General features: G+C 32.6%; 1 protein-coding gene and 1 non-coding gene across 2 annotated transcripts; one reads left to right on the top strand and one right to left on the bottom strand.

Annotated features, from left to right (window-relative positions):
* Positions 1-6,591: 6,591 nt before the first annotated feature.
* On the bottom strand, positions 6,592-8,121 carry LOC105346681 (uncharacterized). The gene is made up of 4 exons (XM_011455381.4): positions 7,649-8,121; positions 7,436-7,524; positions 7,136-7,319; positions 6,592-6,957 (listed from the first exon to the last, which is right to left on the bottom strand). Exons 1-4 carry the CDS (start codon positions 8,088-8,090, stop codon positions 6,704-6,706), a joined length of 969 nt encoding a protein of 322 aa, XP_011453683.3. The 5' UTR covers positions 8,091-8,121; the 3' UTR covers positions 6,592-6,703.
* A 4,533-nt stretch (positions 8,122-12,654) lies between these two features.
* On the top strand, positions 12,655-15,479 carry LOC117692557 (uncharacterized). The gene is made up of 3 exons (XR_010711911.1): positions 12,655-14,261; positions 14,349-14,526; positions 14,776-15,479. It is a non-coding gene; the product is annotated as an uncharacterized protein (transcript).
* The last annotated feature ends 9,107 nt before the right edge of the window (positions 15,480-24,586 follow it).

Genomic DNA, 24,586 nt, shown 5'->3' with positions numbered 1-24,586 from the left:
ATATTCAGTTTTTGCTCTTTAACTTTTGAAGAGATGCATATGTAAGATGTATATTTCATATAAGGTCAATTTTATGAGAAATTACAAGTCAAGTTTGACCATGGTTCCAGTCCGATAATTTTTGACAGAGTTATGCCTCTTGATCTTTAAAGAAAATGAGTAATTTTCAGGGATTTGTATCTTACTCTGCAATCAAACAAATGTTATACTAAATTTTGCATTTGAAATTTTAGTCACCTGCGGGGGCATTCGTGGCGTTACAACACATCTAGTTTTTATTCAGATCTAAGTGTACATTTTTGTTCAACACAGCAATGACTAAATACTACCATAAATAATATTTATTATAAGTCAGTCCGTCAGTCCTGTAATATTGTAATCTCAAACGCTGCACAGAATTTCGAGAAACTTTGTAGGTATTTAAGACCCAACATTACCAGGAAATTTGGATTGCGTTTTTTCAAGGAATATCAACCCTTTTGAGCTAAGATTTACCTGTTGTTAAACAAAAAGGAATATATATGCATATTTGCAGGAATTTTTTATCTGATGAATTATAATTATTAATGTCCTGTACCAATTTTTTTTATGTTTTTAACGCCTTTACAATTCATTATGTGCAGCAATGCCAAAAATATGGGGAGCGTGGGGTATTAGAGGTTGCTCACCTTTTCTTTTTTAAATAAATTGATATCAATGATTAGAACTTTGTCCTTTATTTGTTGACATTTTGTCTGGGAAAACTCATATGAAATGTTTAATTAACTATTGCTTACTACATGTAGCAACATTATTACGCAAAACTTTACAAAATCACGTTGCTAAGAAGGTGAATGTTTTGACTAATGCAGAACCCTACTGAAAATGATATCATACATGTATTCCTGGTAGGTATTAATGATATAAATAATAGTAAAAACATTATGCTTCATACCAAGCTAAAGAAAACAACATGATCTTATTAAGAGGGCTCGATGATCGTGTCCATTTGTTGACTGTCTTGATCTCCGTTAGAAGAAGAGCTGTAAATAAAAGTATAAAAAGTACCCGGATTTTTTTCTACTAAAAAGTAGTTTATACCCAAACAAATATCTTAAATTTTGACGAATATTGGATTGTTTAATTTGGTGACAACCAAGCCTCTGTAATACAAGTAACATTTTGATATCTTTATTTACACTACTGGCTCTGAAAATTTCTGTCTTTCCATACACATCAATTGTACACAACCCCAGCGCATCTTGTTATTAATGCACATTGCAAAAAAGTTAAGTTATACCTGTTGATGCACACATTTATGTTCGAGTACATGAATCGTGGAAACCATATAGTTATGACAGTTTACTAATAGAGCAAGTCTTTTAGACTAGATGTAAATGTATCAGTATACTTTTCCTTTGAAATTTTGGTATTGTTTTTCTCATTTCCTTCTTCAAAGTCTTCATAAATGGAGCGCAAGTAAGACTGACTCGACGGTGGCTTTTAACTTTACGTTTTACACTCAGAAGTTGTATCATCCATCTCCAGTCTTTACCCTCGTTTCACTTACAAATTGCATTGTTCTAACTTTAGCTCTCGATCCAGACTTGTTTGATTTCCAAGGATGTGTCAAGGTCTTTAAATTTTTCACAATTTCAAACATTCGTACAATTAGAGTGTGTGATATCAGTTATCATCTGTAACATTCCATAAGAAACATTGCTCTCATTGTTTTTTTTGTAAGCTACAGCGATGAGCTGCATAGCCAAAGAATAGGTTAATGTTACGGTCCTCTTAATGTTGTTTATGACTTTAATGTATATAATGCAAATTTAAAACTAAAAAAATGAAAGTAAAGGTAATGGACAATATACATTTACTGCACGAATGTTCGGGAAATATGAAGATTTATTCCCCCAAGAAAAATCATATTTCCCGAGGGCTTTGCCCGAGGAAAATATGATTTTTCTGGGGTAATCCCCAAAGGAAAAGTTTTATTAAACCGAACAACAAATGATTATACAACATACGTCGATTTATAATAATTTTTCGACTTGTCGAAAGCAATAACGTCGTGATCTTTGGTTTTTTTTTTCGGATTGTTTTCATAAATTCAAATCAAATATAGTAAAATTGATTTTTGTAGCATATAGAGAATTTAAATGATTAAATATTTTTAGTTTCATCATATTTGTCAACATCGCATGCTCATATTGGCTTTTTTAAAATATCTTTGGGATGAAAAAACCCGAGATTATCGAAGTGGTGAGACATAATTTTTATTCCCCGGGAGACACGACGTTTTGTCGCCCGGTCACGTGATTGTCTAGAACCAATCAGATGTCGCGTTATATAGAACAATCATATATCAATATATTAGTACAAAAAAACTCTTTCAAGCTAAGTTGTCTATTTTTTTTATTCATTTTAAGCATAAATTAATAGTTCCTACTGTTAAACGCAATTCATTTTAGGTTAAAAACAGAAATCTCAATTCTACATTCAAAATGTAAACCAACGCTTTGTTTACATAGCAAAAATAGTAAGCTCTGTTATTCGCTTATTACAATTCAACGAATGACACTCGAATTTTGGTTGCCCATTAAAAAAGGCATTACTAAAGCATTGTTAACATTTAAATCGATGAAATAGTTTTTGACCAAAATCGTGACCATGCCCCTTTAAGCGTCCCTGCATAGAATGACGATTTCTCGAATCATGCATGTAGAAGTGATCAAGTAAACAGAATGAACAATTTGAAACAAAGATATTATAACCGAACACTTTAGGAAAAGATCAATAAAATCATAATCAACAGCATGTACGAGTATATATTAAGGTTTCAAAACTCGCCACTGAAAAACTTTAGCTGACCTTTACTAGGTGTGATTTTTAACTACTTTACGAAGGAGTTCTAAAAGAGCGCTTGATTCGAATAGAATAAATCTTTGCATTTATTAAAAACCTGAAAACTAATTTAAGACCCCTTTTTTTTAAACAACCCAAAATAATTTTTTTTTTAATTCATTATGAAAGCTAAAGTCTAAAACTTATTTCACCAATGAATTTTAAATGTAAAGTTCCTATCGCGAATTTTCCGTGAAGTTGCGGTTAGCCCGGTAGCATGCCAATCGGCTTTCTACTAAAAATACTACCCAACTTTCACGAACGTATCTTGTATTTGATTTGTATTCTAGACTGTAAATTGTAATGTAAAAGTTCTTAAAATCCATATGGTGAATTCAGGGGAAAGCTCAATTCGTTACACTCGCTCAAGTTTACGCTGAATAAAAAAACTCCAAAACGAAATAAAAGTTCAACAAGTTGTATTTAAGTTGATGAATAAACGGTACATGGTATTCCAATGAAAACCGATTCTCGGAGTTCCGAGATAACAACTTAAGAACGTGCGGAGATTCCAGCACGGACAGTCTGATATAATTCTGTAGACAAAATCGACACTAACGTGCGGAAATCCAGCACAGCTAGTCCGATATCACACACTCTATGCTAACGTGCGGGGTTCCAGCACAGTTAGCCCAACATAACACTCTATGCTAACGTGCGGGGTTCCAGCACAGTTAGCCCAACCGTTCTCTTCCAGATCTTAAAACATTCTCTCTTACAATTATTCTTTTTTACAGGCATTGCTTTTTTTTCGATGACAAAGAGATGGTAATGACATGCCAGAAAAATAAACATTCACACATCTAGCTGTTACGATAATTTCACACTTCTATTGTCCAACAATTATTTAATTTGCCTGGAGATTAAGTAAAGAAGATATCAAAGACTAGTGTCAAGAGGATTAACATTTTTGTCAAATGAAAGCATCTCCGTTTGTATGTTTGGTTATTTCCTTTTTGTTACAAACTAGGCCTAAATTGCGTAGTTAATTTGAGAGAAAAAAAATTAAACTTAAGTTCTCATAGCAGCTTGTAAATTTTAAATTGATAACCTGTTACATTAAAAGTTTAAAATCAAAGATTTCTAAACTTATCTATAACACTTAGATAAAGTATGAAGCTCAAATCTAGAACATAAAAGTAAACTAATATCAATTGTTATTTACCTACATGTACAACCAAAAATATAAAAGACTTATATAAATAACAGGTTAACTACTTTATTCGCTTGCGTCTCTGCATAGAATGACCCAGAGTTGGGCGCAAACCCAAACAGAGACCAACGCAACGGGTTGTAAATAATGACCAATCAATGGATGAATTTGAGATTAACCAAAATTTAAAGTGTGAAAATTACCCGTAAAAGTAAAAATTCTTAAGGCAAACCCTGCGCATAAATAGGTGTACCGAAGGTTTCTTTGTTGTACCTGAAAAAATAACCCTACATGCCTGATTCTTACAAAAGTCAGCTTGAGGAATCAACATAAAGACTTTATATCTATAAACAGTCTGACAAATTCGGTTTTATAAAAGGTCGAAAAGCTGCATCCTCCTTTTACTTAGGGATTATATTATTTATCTGCCGACAAATGTCAACGCGGACCAAGCATCAGTTTTGCCTAAAGAATTCTTATGTACCTATCAGTTTAACAATAAATAATACAAGTAACATTTTGTTAACAAAGTGCAATTAACAGTGCATGTCAATAAGCTCCATAAAAATTGCAATTTTATTTACACTACTGGCTCTGAAAATTTCTGTCTTTCCATACACATCAATTGTACACAACCCCAGCGCATCTTGTTATAAATGCACATTGCAAAAAAGTTAAGTTATACCTGTTGATGCACACATTTATGTTCGAGTACATGAATCGTGGAAACCATATAGTTATGACAGTTTACTAATAGAGCAAGTCTTTTAGACTTGATGTAAATGTATCAGTATACTTTTCCTTTGAAATTTTGGTATTGTTTTTCTCATTTCCTTCTTCAAAGTCTTCATAAATGGAGCGCAAGTAAGACTGACTCGACGGTGGCTTTTAACTTTACGTTTTACACTCAGAAGTTGTATCATCCATCTCCAGTCTTTACCCTTGTTTCACTTACAAATTGCATTGTTCTAACTTTAGCTCTCAATCCAGACTTGTTTGATTTCCAAGGATGTGTCAAGGTCTTTAAATTTTTCACAATTTCAAACATTCGTACAATTAGAGTGTGTGATATCAGTTATCATCTGTAACATTCCATCAGAAACATTGCTCCAACAATTATTTAATTTGCCTGGAGATTAAGTAAAGAAGATATCAAAGACTAGCTAGTGTCAAGAGGATTAACATTTTTGTCAAATGAAAGCATCTCCGTTTGTATGTTTGGTTATTTCCTTTTTGTTACAAACTAGGCCTAAATTGCGTAGTTAATTTGAGAGAAAAAAAATTAAACTTAAGTTCTCATAGCAGCTTGTAAATTTTAAATTGATAACCTGTTACATTAAAAGTTTAAAATCAAAGATTTCTAAACTTATCTATAACACTTAGATAAAGTATGAAGCTCAAATCTAGAACATAAAAGTAAACTAATATCAATTGTTATTTACCTACATGTACAACCAAAAATATAAAAGACTTATATAAATAACAGGTTAACTACTTTATTCGCTTGCGTCTCTGCATAGAATGACCCAGAGTTGGGCGCAAACCCAAACAGAGACCAACGCAACGGGTTGTAAATAATGACCAATCAATGGATGAATTTGAGATTAACCAAAATTTAAAGTGTGAAAATTACCCGTAAAAGTAAAAATTCTTAAGGCAAACCCTGCGCATAAATAGGTGTACCGAAGGTTTCTTTGTTGTACCTGAAAAAATAACCCTACATGCCTGATTCTTACAAAAGTCAGCTTGAGGAATCAACATAAAGACTTTATATCTATAAACAGTCTGACAAATTCGGTTTTATAAAAGGTCGAAAAGCTGCATCCTCCTTTTACTTAGGGATTATATTATTTATCTGCCGACAAATGTCAACGCGGACCAAGCATCAGTTTTGCCTAAAGAATTCTTATGTACCTATCAGTTTAACAATAAGAATTATTTTTATACGTCAATTTTTTTTTTACATGTACATAACTTTTTATACAATTTTACTATGTTTTAACGCATGATTGATTCTTATAAACTCTATTTTTTTCTAATAAATATGATCAAGTAGTCTTAATGCAATTTTTTATTGCTAAAATTAAAATGTGTCAGAAGGACATTATGTTTATACCAACTCCTCAGTCATGGGTTTTCACCATTGGTGACGTCATTCATCTACACAGTCAACGTCTCAGCTCAAACTCTTTAATGAGACTGAGACAATTTGATATTTATTTTGATTTTAAATGCATGCCATCATGATATCCGCTACCATTATCCTATCCCTGTTCACTTGATATTCATATTTATCTGTAAACATCATTCAGTGTATTTAAAATGAAATCACATGTATATTTAAAAGTGATTTTAGAACAAACGTACCCTAACGTTGTCATAATATTTTGTTCCCTATTTTTAATCGAATTTTGATTTTATTTTTTTTGAAAAAGGGTTCGTTACCCGAAAAATGAAATGTGTAATTAAATCATACGGTTAGAGTGTTTAGCAGTTCAATAAAACAACATTAGAGTTTGGTAAAGAAGCATATTTTATTTCCATTAGCTTATCAGAATGAATACATATTTACATGTAAAACATACGAGTTTGGTACTAATGATTATTAGTAATGATCAAACTTTAAAATACGAAATAGACACATCATGATTCAGGGAACAACTTCTAAGTATTTTTAAAAAAGAGTTTTCGTAATCTTGAAAATAGTGAGAATCTCGATTTTTTGAATGATCTCCCTCCTTGGTGTTTCCCTGATTGGGTATTCATAGAAGGTTTAACTGTTGTTTCTGTGTTGTTTGTCTTATAACAGCGCTCAAGCTGATCTGTGATGTCCACCAGTAGTTTATCAACATTCAATTGCAGGGGCACCGAAACTTCAGCGTAATAGCAATTGTTGTTCTTTGCAAACTTCATTCCAACTATAATGAAAAAAAATATATGTTACTACATTAAAAAAAAATAAAATGTCGTTTCCAATCAAAGATCATTATGACAGTATGGATGTGGATTGAAAAAAATTGAAGAATTAGAATCCATTTAAACGATTTTTATATATATATGTGCAAATATGACTTTTTAGATTTGCAAATGTGTCACCTTGAGAAGAAACTTCCCGAAATCTTATGAGATCTGTTTTGTTGGCAACTATGTAGATGGGCTTGGTGTCGCCAACCTCTTTCCTAATCTGCTCTACTATGTTTGCGATATAATGAAACGATCTTTTATCTGTGACAGAGAACATCATTACAAAAGCGTCGTAAGTGCGATTCCATCCATAATTCTAAAAGAGAAGACAGATTTGTACGAGACTGGGAACAGAATTAATCAGCCTGCACAAATATGCAGTATTCTATATTCTTAATTTGTTTACCTATTCAAAATTGAAAGTCAACATACTTGAATATACATATGAGCTTCAACGAAATCAAGGATGGATTCTTTGCCGTCTAATATTACAGGGACGGTGATACAAGAAGAATCAGGACCTGTAATAAATAAATGAATTCGCTTTAAAGACAACTAGAGCGCTACCGATAACTAAAATAATAATATAGCAATCTTTACGTTAATCCCATAAGAACAAGGTGGTGTTACATTTAAAAAGTTTACCATCAGGACATGCTCCTAGGTACTCGGAAGTTCTCAATTGTTTAAGAAAACACGATTTCCCAACTCGCGGGATTCCATGCAATACAATTCTGAACCGTTGCCCGCGAGCTGAATTCTCTTCGAAGCAATCTTCACTTGTGTATGAAAATATAGATAATGCAGAAACTTTTCTTCCTTGTCCATCAGTTTCCACATTAGACAAAGAACTTGATGAGGAGAGTCGAAGAAAGTCTCCACGATTTTTGATGCCCCTTTTTGTTTTGGTGAAATTTCGAACTCGTTCACATGTATTTCTTTCAGAAAAAGTGAGAAACCGTTTTCGTTCCGCTGGGTATAATGTTCGATCCAATTTTCCATAGTCAGAGAAAGAATTAAGTCGCTTGTGAGAATTGGCATTCGTTGTTCCGATTGTTTCTTCCATACTTGCGTTCAAGCGAAACATATTCGCCTGTGCCTTATTTATAGCGTACCAAAGGTGGTTATTGGTTAGTTTGTACTTTGAAAATATCACGTAGACAATCCTTTTCATGAGTAATTTATATATGTTTGCCTTTTTCAATAGGGATCCTTTAATTTTTGTGAATATTTTTTACCACCAGGTGAATAATTAAAAATGTTTATGTTGCTTTTAGGCACGTAGCAAAGTGGAAGAAAGGGCACACTCTTTGGTTTGTTAACCTATTTGTAACCTTCTTATCATAGAAAAGAAAACAAATAAAAGCAAACTGTCTACTTTAAGCTAATGGTTCGGTGAAAAATAATATATTGAGAGTTAATATAAAAATTAGGTTTAAATACGGTTAAAATTTTGGGGTTGGGCTATCTCTCTCCTTAAAAAGAAGATTAGTGCTTGAATGATTGGCATTTTTAAAATAAAACAAATGTTTTGTAAGTTAAAAGTTTACCAGTTTGATTCTTAACAAACATATGCATGAAAAAAAAAAATAGGGTCTACTGACTGTTCAGGCATTAAATAATTGTTTTATTACCTAATTCTGTTTTTAGTATTTTGTGTTCACAATTATAAATTACAGAAGGTTTTTATACCATTATGCATTCAGGTCATTGTTAATCAATACCAAGATGACCTAAAAGATAAATTTTAAGAACAATAGTAGAATAAACAATATAAAGTTATCTTTTAATCTTGTATCAATTGAACATTTTTTTAAAATACGTTGCCGGTACAATAGATAGCAGTCTATTGACAGGCGGTCCAATAGATCACAGTCTATTGACCGGCGGTCAATAGATCGCAGTCTGTTGACCTGCAGTTCAATATAGCTCTTTTTTAAACCCGAATACTCATACAAAATAGACGAAAATATTTAATTTGCAATAAAACAAAATCCCTATGATTAGGTAATAAAAACATTTACATGAAATGGCTTTATGATAGATTATATAGACACATTCGATCAGTATATAGTGAATTGAGTGAGTTTTTTAAGCATACTTATAATATTTATATTGATACTGTAAATATAATGAATCGTGGAAGTGTAAGAAGTTTTAAAACGCCCACTAATTAGGTTTTAAAGTATCTGTACGTGTCACGTTCTAAAAACAGTTCCTGCAACAATATGTACGATCAGCTTGATAACGTAATCTACATCGTTGTGTAAAGAATGTTCTCTGACGCTCATGATCAGCAACTTTACATTGCAAACTCGAGTTTTAAGAATGTTAAAAAGAACAAAATGACCGTGTAATCTTAAAATATATCAGATGTCAATATACATTAATCAACTCATATGAAATCATACATGCATTCCTCGTTCTTATTAAGTTGGAACTACAACTCTGTGCAGAGAATGATTAAAATATTTCAACTGTTGTTCCGTCATCATACGGTAAACGTGCACTAAAACGCGATGTTATATAAATGTTACGGAATTTCCAAGAAAAGAAAGAGTGTTTTTCAGTTAATTTTATTTATCATTAACTCATGTGTTTCTGAATAAAGCAGGTACTTTTGTGATTTTAAAGTAAACGTCACAAAATGATTAATTAGTAGAACGCTATTTCAAAATGCTTCATTTTCTCATTAACATATTGAAATATTGACAAAGTTAGGAACTTCGCAAAAGTATTACCGGATTCAATGATCATGAGCGACTTGTTCGGATCGGTAAAAAAAAATATACACTTTATTTAGAAGGAATAGTTAAGAAGATAATTTAAACAGAAAGAAAAATCCGGTACAAACAGTGGTATGTGTAATTTTTATGTATGTTATTTACTTTAAGAAAATACTTCATTAATATTCTTACTAGTTCATATGAAATATAGGGCAAAGTGTTGTCATTACAAGTAGCAGAGATGTATATGGTACTCAATCATAACATAGATCTAGATTATAATAATTGTCTATAATTAGCTATCCATTTAGAAATAATATTGGTAAACAAAGGTACCATTGGTAAGCCAGTACATTGTCAACTCCCGACAACGAATTATAGACTTCAGAAGGCACCGATTAGTGATTTACATGTAATTTGTTAGTGGTCGCAAAACAAATGTTCGAATCTTTAAATCCCCTGCTCGAATTCTGCTCTCATCTTTTTCAACAAAGTCTTTGACAGAAGAAGAAAGATAACTGTAACAAATCTCTGCATGCGGTTTTTCATTTAAACAATGCCTGGCCCTTTGTACAATCGCTATGGCCAAGAAGGTAGTTTATATCACATATTGAGAACAGCAGTTCTACGATTTTGATGTAATTTTAATTTCATACTGCTGAAAGTTACCATAAAACAAAGTTATAACATCAAATTCTTATAGAATGCATCACTTTGTCAATTAAAAGTCTCCTAATCATTAATAAATTGATTAAACTCGTCCGAACTCACCGTGTTAATTATGCATCGGAAGTTTTTCCGACGTCTACCGAAGCTAAGTTTCACATACCCGGATGCAGCGTATTGGATGACGAGGTAAGCACATGACAGCAATCTTATGTGATAATAAAATTAGTCATATATAGTGAAAGGTGTATTGCAGGCCTATCCCTTCCAGAAAGTATTATTTAATCCATTTCTATTAATAATTTGTAATAAATCAATGTCAATTGTTTCCGTTCGATGTTTTGTACATTGAAACATGAATGGGGTACCCAAAGGAGTATTTTTTTTTATTTCAGTAAAATTGTAACATAAAGCATCATACATGTAATAAATTGTGAGCGTTTCATACTTATAAAACAAACTTGATTATTATATAAGGAAAGAGATGGGTATGAAAAATTGATAAATATGAGATTCGATGTGTAATGTCTCTATTTCATCAGTCCACATATAGACGTTCTATTGTTATTATCACGGACACCTGATTTTTTTTTATCAAGAAGTCGTTTAATAAACAGCCAAAATTGAAATATTTTACCTCCTTTATAAAAGTGTGTTGGGAAAATCCTACCCTTAACACTTTATTTCTAGAGGGGATTGAATTGTTTTGGCTATATTGAGCCATCTTTGCAAGTTTTTAATAAAATTTCAGGTGACTGTGTTATGTTAGAGTTTTCGTAAATATATTTAGATTTTACCTCTTGTACATGTAAATATGCACATTCCAGTTTATCTGTAAAGCAGAAATTATAGTTCTCTGCTGCAAAATTCAGGGAAAAAAAATAAAATAAACATACAAATACACACTGTAATAACAAACCAAAAATTAAAAAAAAAATCGGAAAAATCGATCTATCAGATACAAGTTACATAATTTTTGATAGTCTTCATTTGAAATTTGCAACACCCCTCTTACTTTTTTTAAATATATAAGAAGACAAACATGTATTTGTGGTTATTTCAGAACTCTAGAAGCTCAATGTATCCACATGATACTGGTAGTTCTTACAGCAGCGAGTCAGCTGATCCTGACCAGACAATTGGTAATTGTAGGGGTCGGGGCCGGGGCCGTGACACCCTCAGGGGTGTAAGAGGGAGGGGCAGAGGACCAAGGAGAGTTTCAAGAGGAAGAGGTCAACCACGCAGGGGAGCTGCGGATGGACCCGACAGGGCTCAGGTAGCAGCAGCTAATTTAGAGCAGAGAATTCGTCAGTTGCAGGTATGAATATTAATATTTTAAGTTATCCAAACATATGTATTGAATTTGAATTTGAAAAAGAAAATTCATGGATATAAGAATATTATTTTTCAACAATTTGTGACCGAATATGTGCAATTCTGGACAAGATGTGCAGACATACAAAAACTGTTTTTAATTATTTCAGGATAGAATTTCTCGCCTATCGGATTGCGACCTAAGGAAACTTGTTGTCGATATAGCATCACATCACCCTGAATTTGTGTTCGATGTTTTGGACAGGAACGACAGACAGCATGGCGGACATCATCTAGGTGGTCCTACCCCGGCCTGGTGTACCTACACATATTGCCGGGAAATGCCAACGGAAGCAGACGATGTTGTGGCAGAACTAGACCAAACTGCTACTCAAGACTGCCTGTATGTAACCAACAGTTGACAAATCAGATTCACTTTAAGTTTCAGTATTATACCTTCAATTAATCACTTTTAAACTAACGAGTAGTTATATAATTTAGATAACAAAATAGCTCAAGGAATATGTCATATGGATTCATTTTCTTATTTTTGCAGGACTTCTACTTGATCGTCCTTGACAGGCAGTTCTTGCAGTGGACAGAAGGCTGAGGGAGGAGTTGCTCGTCATGCCCCCTGGTGAAGACCTTAAAAGGGCATACATATTTGCGACTTGGGACAGGGATTAGACCCAGCTGTTGTGTTTGGCGCATCCGGGACAAGTATCCCAATCCATTTGGACAATATAAAGGTTTCGTGGGGGGGGGGGGGGGGGGGGGTAATTGAAATTAAATTACATTTGCAGAACAGTTTTTGTTCTGGTTTTAATCAGGACAAAGTAGTTGTTAGTTGTCAATTTTTCCATGTGTTGCTAAAATTCTCTTCTAAGCATTTTGTATAAGACAAGGAAAGCTCACATTTTTATTAATTTGGAATCTAAAATCTCAGATATAAAAAACGTGATTTATTTATTTCAATTGATGACTAATGACATACAATTATCAAAGAGAAAAACCTGTAACCATTGCTGATTACAGAATCATCCATATACAAGTGAAGCAAACCACTATGTTTAGCTCCCTGTAATAAAATTCATGATAAATATCACAGAACATGGCAATATGAAAATCTCTAGGCAATACCCAGCCCTATCAATGGCATAATATTGTCACAAATGAAAGCCTTACTGCCCCTCAGCTGTCTATTGCTCGATTGTTTTATTTAGATTTTTAAATCTAGAGATTTGAGTAGCCACAATGTCTCTCGTTGATGGTGGTGGAACTGGTGCCAAATGTGCAGATATCCGCCGTGGATCGTCTGCCGCCAACTCCATGGGTCTGTTCATTCCAATGTCATCCTCTATTCTATCCTGCTGGTGATGATATGCCGGATTATGTCTTGAACATAACTGTAATTTTTCTCCACTTTTACAGGGTGGACAGACCATCTCGATGTTTTCGCTGATCGAAATATTTAGTTTTATAAAAAGGATTTTATGGACTAAATAATGTAACTTACTCCATAGCCGAGTGGATAAAGTGTTGGACTTGTGATCTGTACATCCCGAGTTCGAATCCCACAGGGGCTTTTGTTGTTACTTACTGAAATAATTATTTTAGATATTCATTTTTTATCCCCAAACTGCAAATTTTTCCCTTATTTGACATATGTACAGTTTATTTATCATTTTATCTTTTATCATCAACAAATATCCTGTTAATTTGAGTGACTTTTTCCAGGTGTGTTATTCCACCTTAAATGAACTTCTAACTCAGAAACAAGTGTCACTTCTTGTCAGGTTCATAGCATCACTTGTTGTTAACGCTTCTTAAGTGCATTTGCCTATTGTCGATACCATTGGATGATTGCCTTTACTGTTGACATATATAAATAGAGAAACGATGCTTTATTCAAACATACAACTTTTCGCAATGTTTCAATATACGACACCGCGAAGAGTTTTGAAGCTTGAACACAAGAAGTCGGTAAAAGATGCAGAGCCCAGTGCTTCAGACAAGTTGACGTTCAGAAAGACATCCCGAACATTCTCCAGCTATGGTAAAATATTTACTCCCAAACAAATGCGAGAATCTCGATCTATGACAGTTTCCGAACCATCATATCATCTCAGGAAGAAAGTTCAATACTTTAAGAACTCGGCTACAGGATACCAAAAAGGTGGATATTCCAAGTTTTTTTGGAAAGACGGTCTTGCGTTTTGCGAGCGTAACCTTAGCCAGCAATGTCGTGTTTCCAATACGTCTGCTATTCGTGCAACCTCTAAAATATGCGTCGTTGGGTCGCCAAATGTTGGGAAAACAAGTCTAATACAACGACTTATAAATGCAGGCGATATTTCCGAAATAAAGAGATACGAAGGTATATGAAATTATAATTTTACTTGCTTACTTTCTTTCTTGAATAAGTTTTAATTAATATGAACTGAGATTCTAATTTTTGAAATTCAGATTTGGAAGTTTCCAAAAATGTCATCGTGCAGCTAGACGATGAAAAGTTGAACCTTGAATTCCAAGAAACCGATATGCGGATGCAGGTAGGGTAAAATTTTACTGAATCCCTCCTATATTAGTTTGTCACTTATTAAATAAATCCAAAACCTTACAAAACTTTTTTATTACAGAGATATATACCACGAGATTGTGATGCTTACATCCTGGTGTATTCTTTTGCGGACAGACGGTCACTCTCTCATGTAGCTCAGATAATTCGTCAATTGCGGAACAAATACAGGGTAAACAAGCCAGTATTTCTCATTGCCAACAAACTGGATCTTGGGAACCTGCATATTCCAAGAGAGGGTAAGACCTTGTTTTCATTTTCTCTTTGTATCGCACTGTTTATCGGTTTAAAAAAACACTTCTGTTGAAATTGTTTGCACCTTGCATTATAGCAATCTGTAAAACATTTGTAGCTATTTAATCCATTTTTATGATATAAATGTGAAAATATATAGGTAAAATCGCAAAAGTACACGTATTAATATAAAAGTTTACCAGCATATGAATGTGTTTTAATTCGAAATTAATATTTTTCATTATTTTGTGCAGATGGGAAGATCTTGGCAAGACTACACAACTGCAAATACATTGAAATCTCGCTCCTATGCCAACCTAATATTGATATGCTTCTTCTTGGTATTGCGAAACAGGTTCTATTTAAGGTGGACACATGTATAGATGCTGAAAAAGCGGAGAAAATATGTAATGAACAACTCATACCAAGATCCATTTCAAAATCTAAAAAGCCAATTTTTGGCTTATTTTCAAAATTCTTTAAAAGAAAACAATACTAGGGCTCTGAAGAAAAAGTCTTTTAAAAATATGATTAAGATGTAAATTAATTATATTGCAATTTACACATGATAATGTTGTCTAGTTTCTGTGTCATATTATGTATATTTAAGAGTTACATTGACATGTAAATGTAGCTTTGGTCAGTTTTCTGCATTTTTTTCTTGTTATGTCCTGCAGAGAATATTGCATTTGAAAAGTTTCCACAAGTTTGGGTTTTTTTTATGTGTAACCGAAAACAATAGTTTTATTATGAAAATAAAAATTGTGACTACAATTCCTTTTGTTTTACATTAGCCTGTCCAAAGTTAATTTTACGTAAACCACTATTTGACTTTGATTTTTACCAGTTTTATTATGCTAAAATACTGCAATCTGTAGAAATTCGAAATGTTTAGAGCACATTTTGGACTATACTTAATCGGATACTCAATGTTATTATCAGAAAAAAATCTCTTAAAGCGATAACCTGTATTTGTAGTTTGAATTCTCACTGTATTTGTATTCATTTAAATAAATAAAAATCTGCTTGGAAAATTCTGTTTTAATTTCATCGCCCTTCCTCATAGGTTTGGTAATTTGAAGTGACGTAAGACTGACGTTAACTTACTTAGCAGCCGTACATAACAAACTTAAATTTCCCCTGGTTTATGATACACACCCTATAACTGCAATAGGAATGTGTTTCCATTGTTTTTGGATTTCAAAGCATGAACGTGTTTTTATCCTGGTTTCATGGCCTGGAAATAAATTTTTATTGATTTAATTAAATTCAGATATGCAATGATTTTTTTTTTCAATGCAATTGTATTGACAGGTCAAGTTAAAAGCAAATGTGCTTAAATATGTTTCTGCTGATATAATCCTCATATGGATATGAATTTTCTTATATGGACCTTGGCCATTCTTATTTCCAATCAAACGGCACTAGATCAAATTCAAATTTTTAATATACTTAATACATCACCAGAACCTAATACTATTACTCCTTTTATTTATTATGCCCCCTTAAGTCGAACTTCTTACAGAATTTGTTAAAAATACCTACACAAAATAAAAATTCCTCACCTTTAAACAAATTGAAACAAGTGAAGCGCACACCAAGTCAAAGACTGCTTCGATAATTATAATATGTAGTCTTAAGAAAACTTGTCTCATAACAAATGACAAATACTATCTAGACCAGCTGCAGAACTGTAGTTCCACGGGATGATGGACTGAGGGGCCCCGTCCATACAAAAAAATAATAAAAAACTCGGTTGCGCACGGTTTTGGACTTACGTTCTGTTAACATAAAACTATAAGAGGAATATGCTTATGTCCGTGCATAATAATACATTTTTTAAAGAGACAGTTGAAACAGTGTTATTGATTTATTACATTATACTGTTGGCTTGATATTATTTTCTTTGATGACTTGCCTTCATGCATTTTATAATTATTTTTCTGTGGCAGATGACAAAAGTAGAGAGCTTGGCTTAAATTTAATTGTTAAATTTGTACTTAAATCACTGACTATATTCTACTTCATAAAGTGAAGGTTTAAATTTCCAAATAATCTTCAAAGTTTGTTTTAAATCAGTAATCGAAAACCTTTATCCTTTAAAAGTAACATATCAATTGTTAATTCATTGAAGTTACAAAATACTGAAATAGGTCATACATGTTGCACTTTGCATCTTCATTTTCGTTGTAAATATACAATAACTAATAAAACATCAACAATTGTCCATTATTAAGGTCTTCCGTTTCCAACGGAAGACCTTGTTGTTATTCTTCGGATTCTTTTTCTTCTTTTTTAGTCCCCTACCGGTTTCATCGGAGGGGACTATAGCTTTCCTCTGCGTCCGTCAGTCCGTCTGTCCGTCCGTCCGTCTGTCCGTCCGTCTGTCTGTCCCACTTCAGTTTTCCACGCTTTTTTTCTTTATGCAATTGAGGAATAATATGAAACTTGCTGAACAGCTTCAAAATGTCAAACTACAGATCAAGTTTACACTTTTGTAGCGTCTGATTAACATATTTTCGAGAAAATTAATTTTTTATATTCCAATTTTTTAATGTTCGGGTTCGTTGTGTATTGAATAAACGAGGCCAGTATGTAGTCAGTAATAATATCGTGCGTTATTTGTACCATTCCTTTTCCTGTACCATTTCTCTTATCATTTCAAACAAACAAATAAATTCTGTAAAATAGTGTCAAGCATTGTGTTGTAAATTTAATCGGCATGGTTTTTTTGTATTATTATTACAATCGGGTTCGTTGTCGGGTTGGGCTGTTTAACTGTTTGGTTTGATTCGGGATACAGAAGACAGTAAGAAATGATATTGTGCATAACAGTGCATTGTTTTCACAAATTTTTACCAGCGAATACAGAATAGACTTGGCGAAATTACAGGAGATGAAATAAAGAGTATTATTTTACCTATTTCCTATTTAATTTCTATATCAACTATATAGTTTTAATTTCCTCTGTTCTTTTATCTCTGATTAAAGCATGACATCTCGTTTACAATAGCTCTGAAATAGTTGTGTGCTTGGGAGCTTTCATAGAATAATACAAACCGGTAGGGGACGTGTATTGCTTATGCAATACTCTCAGAATGCTTGTTTTTTCTTAACACTTTTTGTGCATGCGATATCTCAGAAATGGTTTGACCGATTTGCACGAAATTTTCAGATCTTACTACGTATGTTCTGAACCTTATCGGATGTTTTTTTTTGGTTGATGACGTCATTTCCGTTCTTGAGATATTGGTATTTAAAGGATTTTTAGGGGGTTGGTTTGTCCAAGAGTGTTCTCATAAACCACAAATGATGTCGATTTCAAACTTTCAGGAATGATAGACAAAAGAGTGTTTGTATGCACAAAAGCATTAATGTTTGCCTAGTACAAGAAACGCCGGGACTCGATAGGGCTCGAAAATTGAGATAAAAAAGCGTTGTAATTTTGCTTGGTTTTCTTAGTTTATCTCTTTTCTCGCAAATATTTTGTTAAGACATGTAGAAAAAAATATTTTAAGTTACAAGATCTTTTGTTTGACATCAAGAAAAAGGAACTGGCCCCTCAAATTAGGGACCAAGAACCCTTGAAAGTTTTTACTTTATAACTCAAAAGATTTTGATATGGCTGTCGCTGCAAAAGTTGTTCATTATGATCTTATCAATGTCGTAACAATATTATTTTGTTAGGGTATTGCGTAATATGAGTGTAAAAAGCTAGACTTGTTACCATGTATTTGTGTTTTATTTGGCAAATAAACAGGGTATTTGTGCGTAAAACTGACATAAATGGTACCAGATTACATACGGGAAGTGTTTAAACATTTAGTTATTTTCTGGTGAAACACATTATGGACAAAAGAACTGCTTCTATGCAATGCATTTGAGTCGCATTTAAAATCTAGCTGGATTCCGAGGTGTGTATGTGAACAATTACGTATCCGATCCCTTGCCCGCGGCCGCATGACTATTTAAAAGAACAAAATTAGAGCAGTGTACATTTGTTCAGAAATAGTTTTGAAGTTTACACATTTAATTTGTTATAATAGATCATATGAAAAGGACAGATGTCAAAGTCGTAATACAACCATACTAGCTACGACGTATGGGGTCAGTTTAAACACGAGGCGAAATAATTTTGTAAATATCTTGTCTAATCCCGTGGTTCTAAAAACATTGGCCGGATTAGGCAACATCCGGTTTAGAGGACAATGTTGCAAATTAATTATAGTATTTAATGAAATAGGTCTTGATCGTGTATTCTTGCAAATTTTTCAATTCTTCTGATATATATTAGATTTCATTGACTTATTTACGGGACCAATTTTCGGTTGTTGTTTTTTTTTTGGAAAACAATAAGTTCATAATGGATCTTCTAACAATAGCTCTTTACTGAGAGATATTTTGTGAAAGGTCATAAAAGCAGATATGTTAATGATTTTATGATGTGTTACGTTATAAATTAGAGATTTTTAGAGGTCAAATGTCCAACATTTTAATCACCCATAATCAGAAATGAAATATCTTTGGAAATGTAGTATAGCAGAAAAGATGCTCATAATTATGTACTAAACAATATTAAACCTTCAAAATGTCATTAAACGGCCCCTATAAAGTGATAAGGAATCGGTCCCTAAAACTTTCTTTCCAATATATTTTAGGAACGGTAAAGAATTTCTAAGCACTTGTTGAACAAAATGTGTTTAAAATTAAAAGACCTTTCATTTGATATTAAGAAAAAAGGGGCTGACCCCTCAACTTAAGGGACCAGAGGGCTCTAAAGACTTTTTTTTAGTCCTTTACCGAGAGATATTTTGTGAAATGTCATTAAAGCAGGTATGTTATGTTACAGTTATGTATCCAAGCAATGTAATGATTTTATCGTGTGTTACCTAATTTAGTGTTTTTAGAGGTCAAATGTCTGTAAAATTAATCACCCATATATCAGAAAGTAAAAATCTTTTGAAATGCAGTATAGAAGAAAATTTTCGTTAAACAGCCCCTATAAGGGGATAATGGATCAGCCCCTAAAACATTTTTTTTCACGTTTATTTTATAAACAGTAAGGAATTTCCAAAGACTTGTTGAACAAAATATGTTTAAAATTTAAAGACCTTTCATTTGATTTCTAGAAAAAGGGAGGAGTGACTCTTCTAATTAGGGATCAAGATGATCCTAAAGTCTTTTATCTATATAGTCGTTTACTGAAAGATGTTTTGTAATAGGATATAAAAGGAAAATTAAGTATAATATGTTAATATATCCTGATTTTCTCATGCGTTACCTAACAAGGGTTTTTAGGGGCCAGAGGTAAAAAAAAGTTCAATCTTTTTTATCTTAATTGGAAGAAATGCAAGTATTTAAAAAAGCAACGTAAGAGAACTTATAAAAAGCACTACAGGAAAGCATTAGTACTCAACTTCTATTTCCAAATCATGTTTTGTTGTCGAAAGTTAAAGTAGATGGCGTCATATCACCTTCTAAAAATCGGACGGAAGACCTCCTCGTTGCTCGCAACGAGATCGTGTCTAGTTAAGATGATAATTAAAATGCTGTCAAATATTTAAAACGAAGATGTCAATTGAACTGATAAAATTAATATAATAAAAAATATTAGCTATATAAAAACTATGCATGAATTCAATACTTGTGAATGGACGAGGTTAACCAATTTCATTTAAATTACTATTTAAACTTTCAAAAACAAGATTTTTACAATGATTCCAATTGGTTCCAGCTCCAAAGTCCCTAAGCCATATAATCATTACAGAAATCTTCTCCTCTTCAGCCAAAGAAAACGCCTGGCATAACTAAATGTACCAGGTTCTGCAACCTTAGAAAGCTGTGACCAGTTATGGCCGAAGAAACACACTTCTTGTGCACCACAGTTTTACAATAGGTCTAATGAAGATTCTGAGTCGTTAGGAACGCCATAAAACAAGACTTGAGCTAAAATCTTTACTAAGTTGTGTTCACAATGTTTACACGTCAATCAATTTGATCGTTATTGCCGACTTCATCGTCGCTTCTTCGGCTATATCATCGTTTTTTATCCGTACTGGTGGCTCAAACATGTACGACTGAATAATAAGATTCTTTTAATTTAGTCTGCATGTAAAAAACCCAACGTACATGGTGAATAAATGTCAAAGATTCAAAGAAGATAATGCTAATCCTACAATTTGTTCACAACCAGCTGTTCGACGGTCGCATGTGACGTCACTGTACCACATGACACGCTATCTAAATAACGAGTTTTTAAACGATCGTGGCTATAGTGTAAATTGATATTATGGCTAATTACTGCTTTTCTACCGTTAACAAACTGTTAAAGTAATTATTAGATACACAAGGAAACCAAAAAATGTAAAATGTCCAATACTTTAGCAACATGCGATGTGTCCTTTAATAATTGTTGAAATATCTAAAATAATCAAAAACCACCAGCTTTCTGATTATATTTTACTTTAAAAAGCCGAGAAAATCATATGCAAACCTCAATGTCAATTACCAGCAAATGTAATACTGCAGGTGGCAAGGTTTTGCATTGCAGGCTTTTGCAAGGTTCTGAAATCCGATGAGAGATAACATTGCTTGCATTGCAGGCTATGTGCCTTTTCGGTGCAAAAGGAACTTGTGTTCACTATCTGACATTGAGCAATGCCTAGATAAGCAACAGAGAGAGAGAGAGATGGTACAACTACATTGATATCTATAGAGGTACTCTGACGCAGCCTTGGAGGTAGTTTTGAGAAAGTTGTGTACTTCAATATCTGTTCCTACACTTCGTCAGTTTACTGATTTCATTTGTCTGAAAAATGATGCTGTAACAAAATTTAAGGTTCCTCGACACACCAAAATCTTATTTTATGGATCGATAGAGAATCTTTTTTGAAACATGATTCCACAAAACAGAGATCAATATCGGCTTTCAGTTATTTTATACGAATTTTTTTGTATTTTATCAGTGAAATAGGAAAAACTGTTTTGCAGACAAACAGAATATATTAGAGCTTAAAACTTGTTGTCAATTAATGTGTAATATAATTATAAATAAATTCATGCCAAAGATCGTTTGGTCAAGTGTTTAATTTTTTAATTAAAAAAATATTTATGAAAATCAAAATTGTAATTCTTTAATATCTTTTTAATCTATGGATAAAATTTTAAAAATAACATATAGTCACATAAACTATTCACTAAACAATGATATTTTACAAAGAAATTGAAATGAAATTGCGAAATTTTGGAAAAATTGCTATTTATCAAATTTGAACCGATCCCGATAAAAAAAAACTGATCCCGATCAGAATTATTTAAAAATTGAAATTTTTCAAAAAAACTGCAGTTTTTTTCTAAGTAATTGATATGAATTATAAAGTTAGTAAATGACGAAACCATTTTACAGCTAAACAACCTGAAATTTTTGCAAAATTCTGATTCATTCTAACTTTATGTGATTTCGTTCGGGATCAGTTTAATTACAATCGGGATCGGTTCGACTTTAAAATTTTCCATTTATACTTTAATTTCACTATTTGGTTTCAATTTTTTGTTGAAATATGATTGTACAGCAATTGTTAAATGCGTGTAACAGTTTATCTGCAGTTTTAATCCATAGATTTAAAAAATATCTACAATCCTTTTTTTTCATTTTCATAAATATTTTTTTACAAAAATATTTCAAAGTTTATCTGGCCGTTTTTGATATGTATTTATAGATAATTGTATTGTGCATTAATTGATAACAAATTTTTAGCTCTAATATATCTTGTTCGCAGCTAAAACGATGTTTCCGGTTTCTATCAAAAAATACAAAAAAATTCATATAAAATAATCAGAGGCCGATATAGGTGTCATTTTTTAATAATCATTTCTCAAAGAGAATTCTTCATCGATCCATCAAATAATGCATTGGTGTGTCGAGCCACCTTAATGACTGTTCATAATACATCGAGTCAAAAACTGATGTGCATGAAGAGTTGTTTTTTAACAATATTGTCCCTTTTTCACAAATTAGGTGTCAAAGCTCTTTGTAAGTCTATCAAACGGTTTTATTTCTTGAAAGTTGTCTTAGGATTAAAGTATTTAAAAGGTCGTGCACTTTTTATATCTGTATTAGTCAGTTACCCACTATAAATTATGAATTTTATGGTTTTAAACCCCAAATTTTGTGATGAAATTCTCAAAACAATTCCAAATGTTAGCTCAAGGTGTTTTTTTTTAAAAATCAACACTAAATATTAAAGACTTTATCCATGTGCATTATTAGTCCCCTACCGGTTTCACCGGAAGGGGACTATAGCTTTCCTCTGCGTCCGTCTGTGTGTCCCACTTCAGTTTTCTTTATGCATTTGAGGAATAATATGAAATTTGCTGAACAACTTCAAAATGTCAAACTACAGATCAAGTTTACACTTTTGTAACGTCTGGTTGACATATTTTCGAGAAAATTAATTTTTATATGTTTGGGTTCGTTATCAGGTTAGGTGTGTATTGAATAAAGGAGGAAAGTATGTAGTCAGTAATAATATCGTGCATTAATTGTACCATTCCTTTTAATGTTTCTAACAAACAAATAAGTTCTGTAAAATAGTGCGAAGCATTGTGTTGTAAATTTGATCGACAGGTTTTTTTGTATTATTACAATCGGGTTCGTTATCGGGTTGGTCACAGAAGACGGTAAGAAATGATATGCTGCATAACAGTGCATTGTTTTCACAAATTTCTACCAGCAAATACTTGGCGAAATTACAGGAGGTAAAATAAAGAGTATTATTTTACCCACTTTTAATTTATTTTCTATATCAAATACGTAGTTTGAATTTCCTCTGTTCTTTTATCTCTGATTAAAGCATAACATCTCGTTTGTAATAGTTTTGAAATAGCTGTATGCTTCGAAGCCTTCATAGAATAATACAAATCGGTAGGGGACATGTATTGCTTAATACGCAATACTATCAGAATGCTTGTTGTATTATAAAGGCTTACCTACTGTTCTTATAATTTAACAAATATATCTACAATGTTGATCAATAACAAAATCTCTCGATTACTTCATTGGATTTATTTGATCTCATTGTTGATTTTTTTTTTTAATCTGGACTATTGGAAACTGTTGGCTGCCTCTTCTCCCCTGTCCTGCCTGCTGTGTTGGTCTTTAGCTAGTGTCTTTTGTAGTCTCAGCTTGTTTTCTTGGAAGCTGAAATATTAATATTTAAATAAACACGAGTTTGTTTGTTGCATTTATGATAATAAATATTGTTTAATTTTGTGGCTATGACATTGCAATAAAAAATTTCAAAAACCTTTAATTTCTGTTAGTTTAATAACTGATAAATGACTGATCATTAAAAACTCACTATTTGTTAAGCTTCATTCCTCTCGACAATTGATATTTAGGAAAATTCACTAACCTGATCATGAACTGGTGCACAGTGGGTTTGTCATGTCGATCCACCAATCCCCTGTGTCCCCAGAAATGCTCCTTAAGAGGGTCTTTACAGAACACCTTGCTTAATATGTATGGTAAACCATGTCTTAGAAGATATACCTTACCGTCTTTCACAGATTTTTGAGCGGAATACTAATATATTTGGTTAAAATTTATATTTACTTTAAAGAGACATGGTGACTCAAACTTATATATTTTTTTCGTAAATATTTTTCATAAAATTCAAAGATTGTGAAGAAAGATGACAATAGCCAAGTTTTTGTGCATTCATCTGCACCGAAATGCAGACGAAACATGCAATTTGCATGCACCGGGAAAACGGAGATTGCATGATCCGGAACGGTTTTTAGTTTACGTTTAGCGTCACGTGACATTAATTGACAAGCGACAGAAAAGGATGGAATCAGAATACAACGAGGTAAGACTTTCAGGTACAATCGCATATAGCGTATATATCTGTTTAAATGGTTTAAATGTATATATGTTTTAACATTATAACGTTTTTGTCTGGATAATCAACTTAAAATAACCATAAATGGTAGATTTCATTGTGTGGGGCCCCATGAAGGGACAGGATATACCGACATTTCGGCGGGGGAATTAGACTGAAATTG

The sequence above is a fragment of the Magallana gigas genome, chromosome 3 (genome assembly GCF_963853765.1).
Source record: "Magallana gigas chromosome 3, xbMagGiga1.1, whole genome shotgun sequence".
NCBI classification, from domain to species: domain Eukaryota; kingdom Metazoa; phylum Mollusca; class Bivalvia; order Ostreida; family Ostreidae; genus Magallana; species Magallana gigas.
Note: the sequence above shows the minus strand (reverse complement) of the source record. Positions and strands in the feature narration are given on the sequence as shown.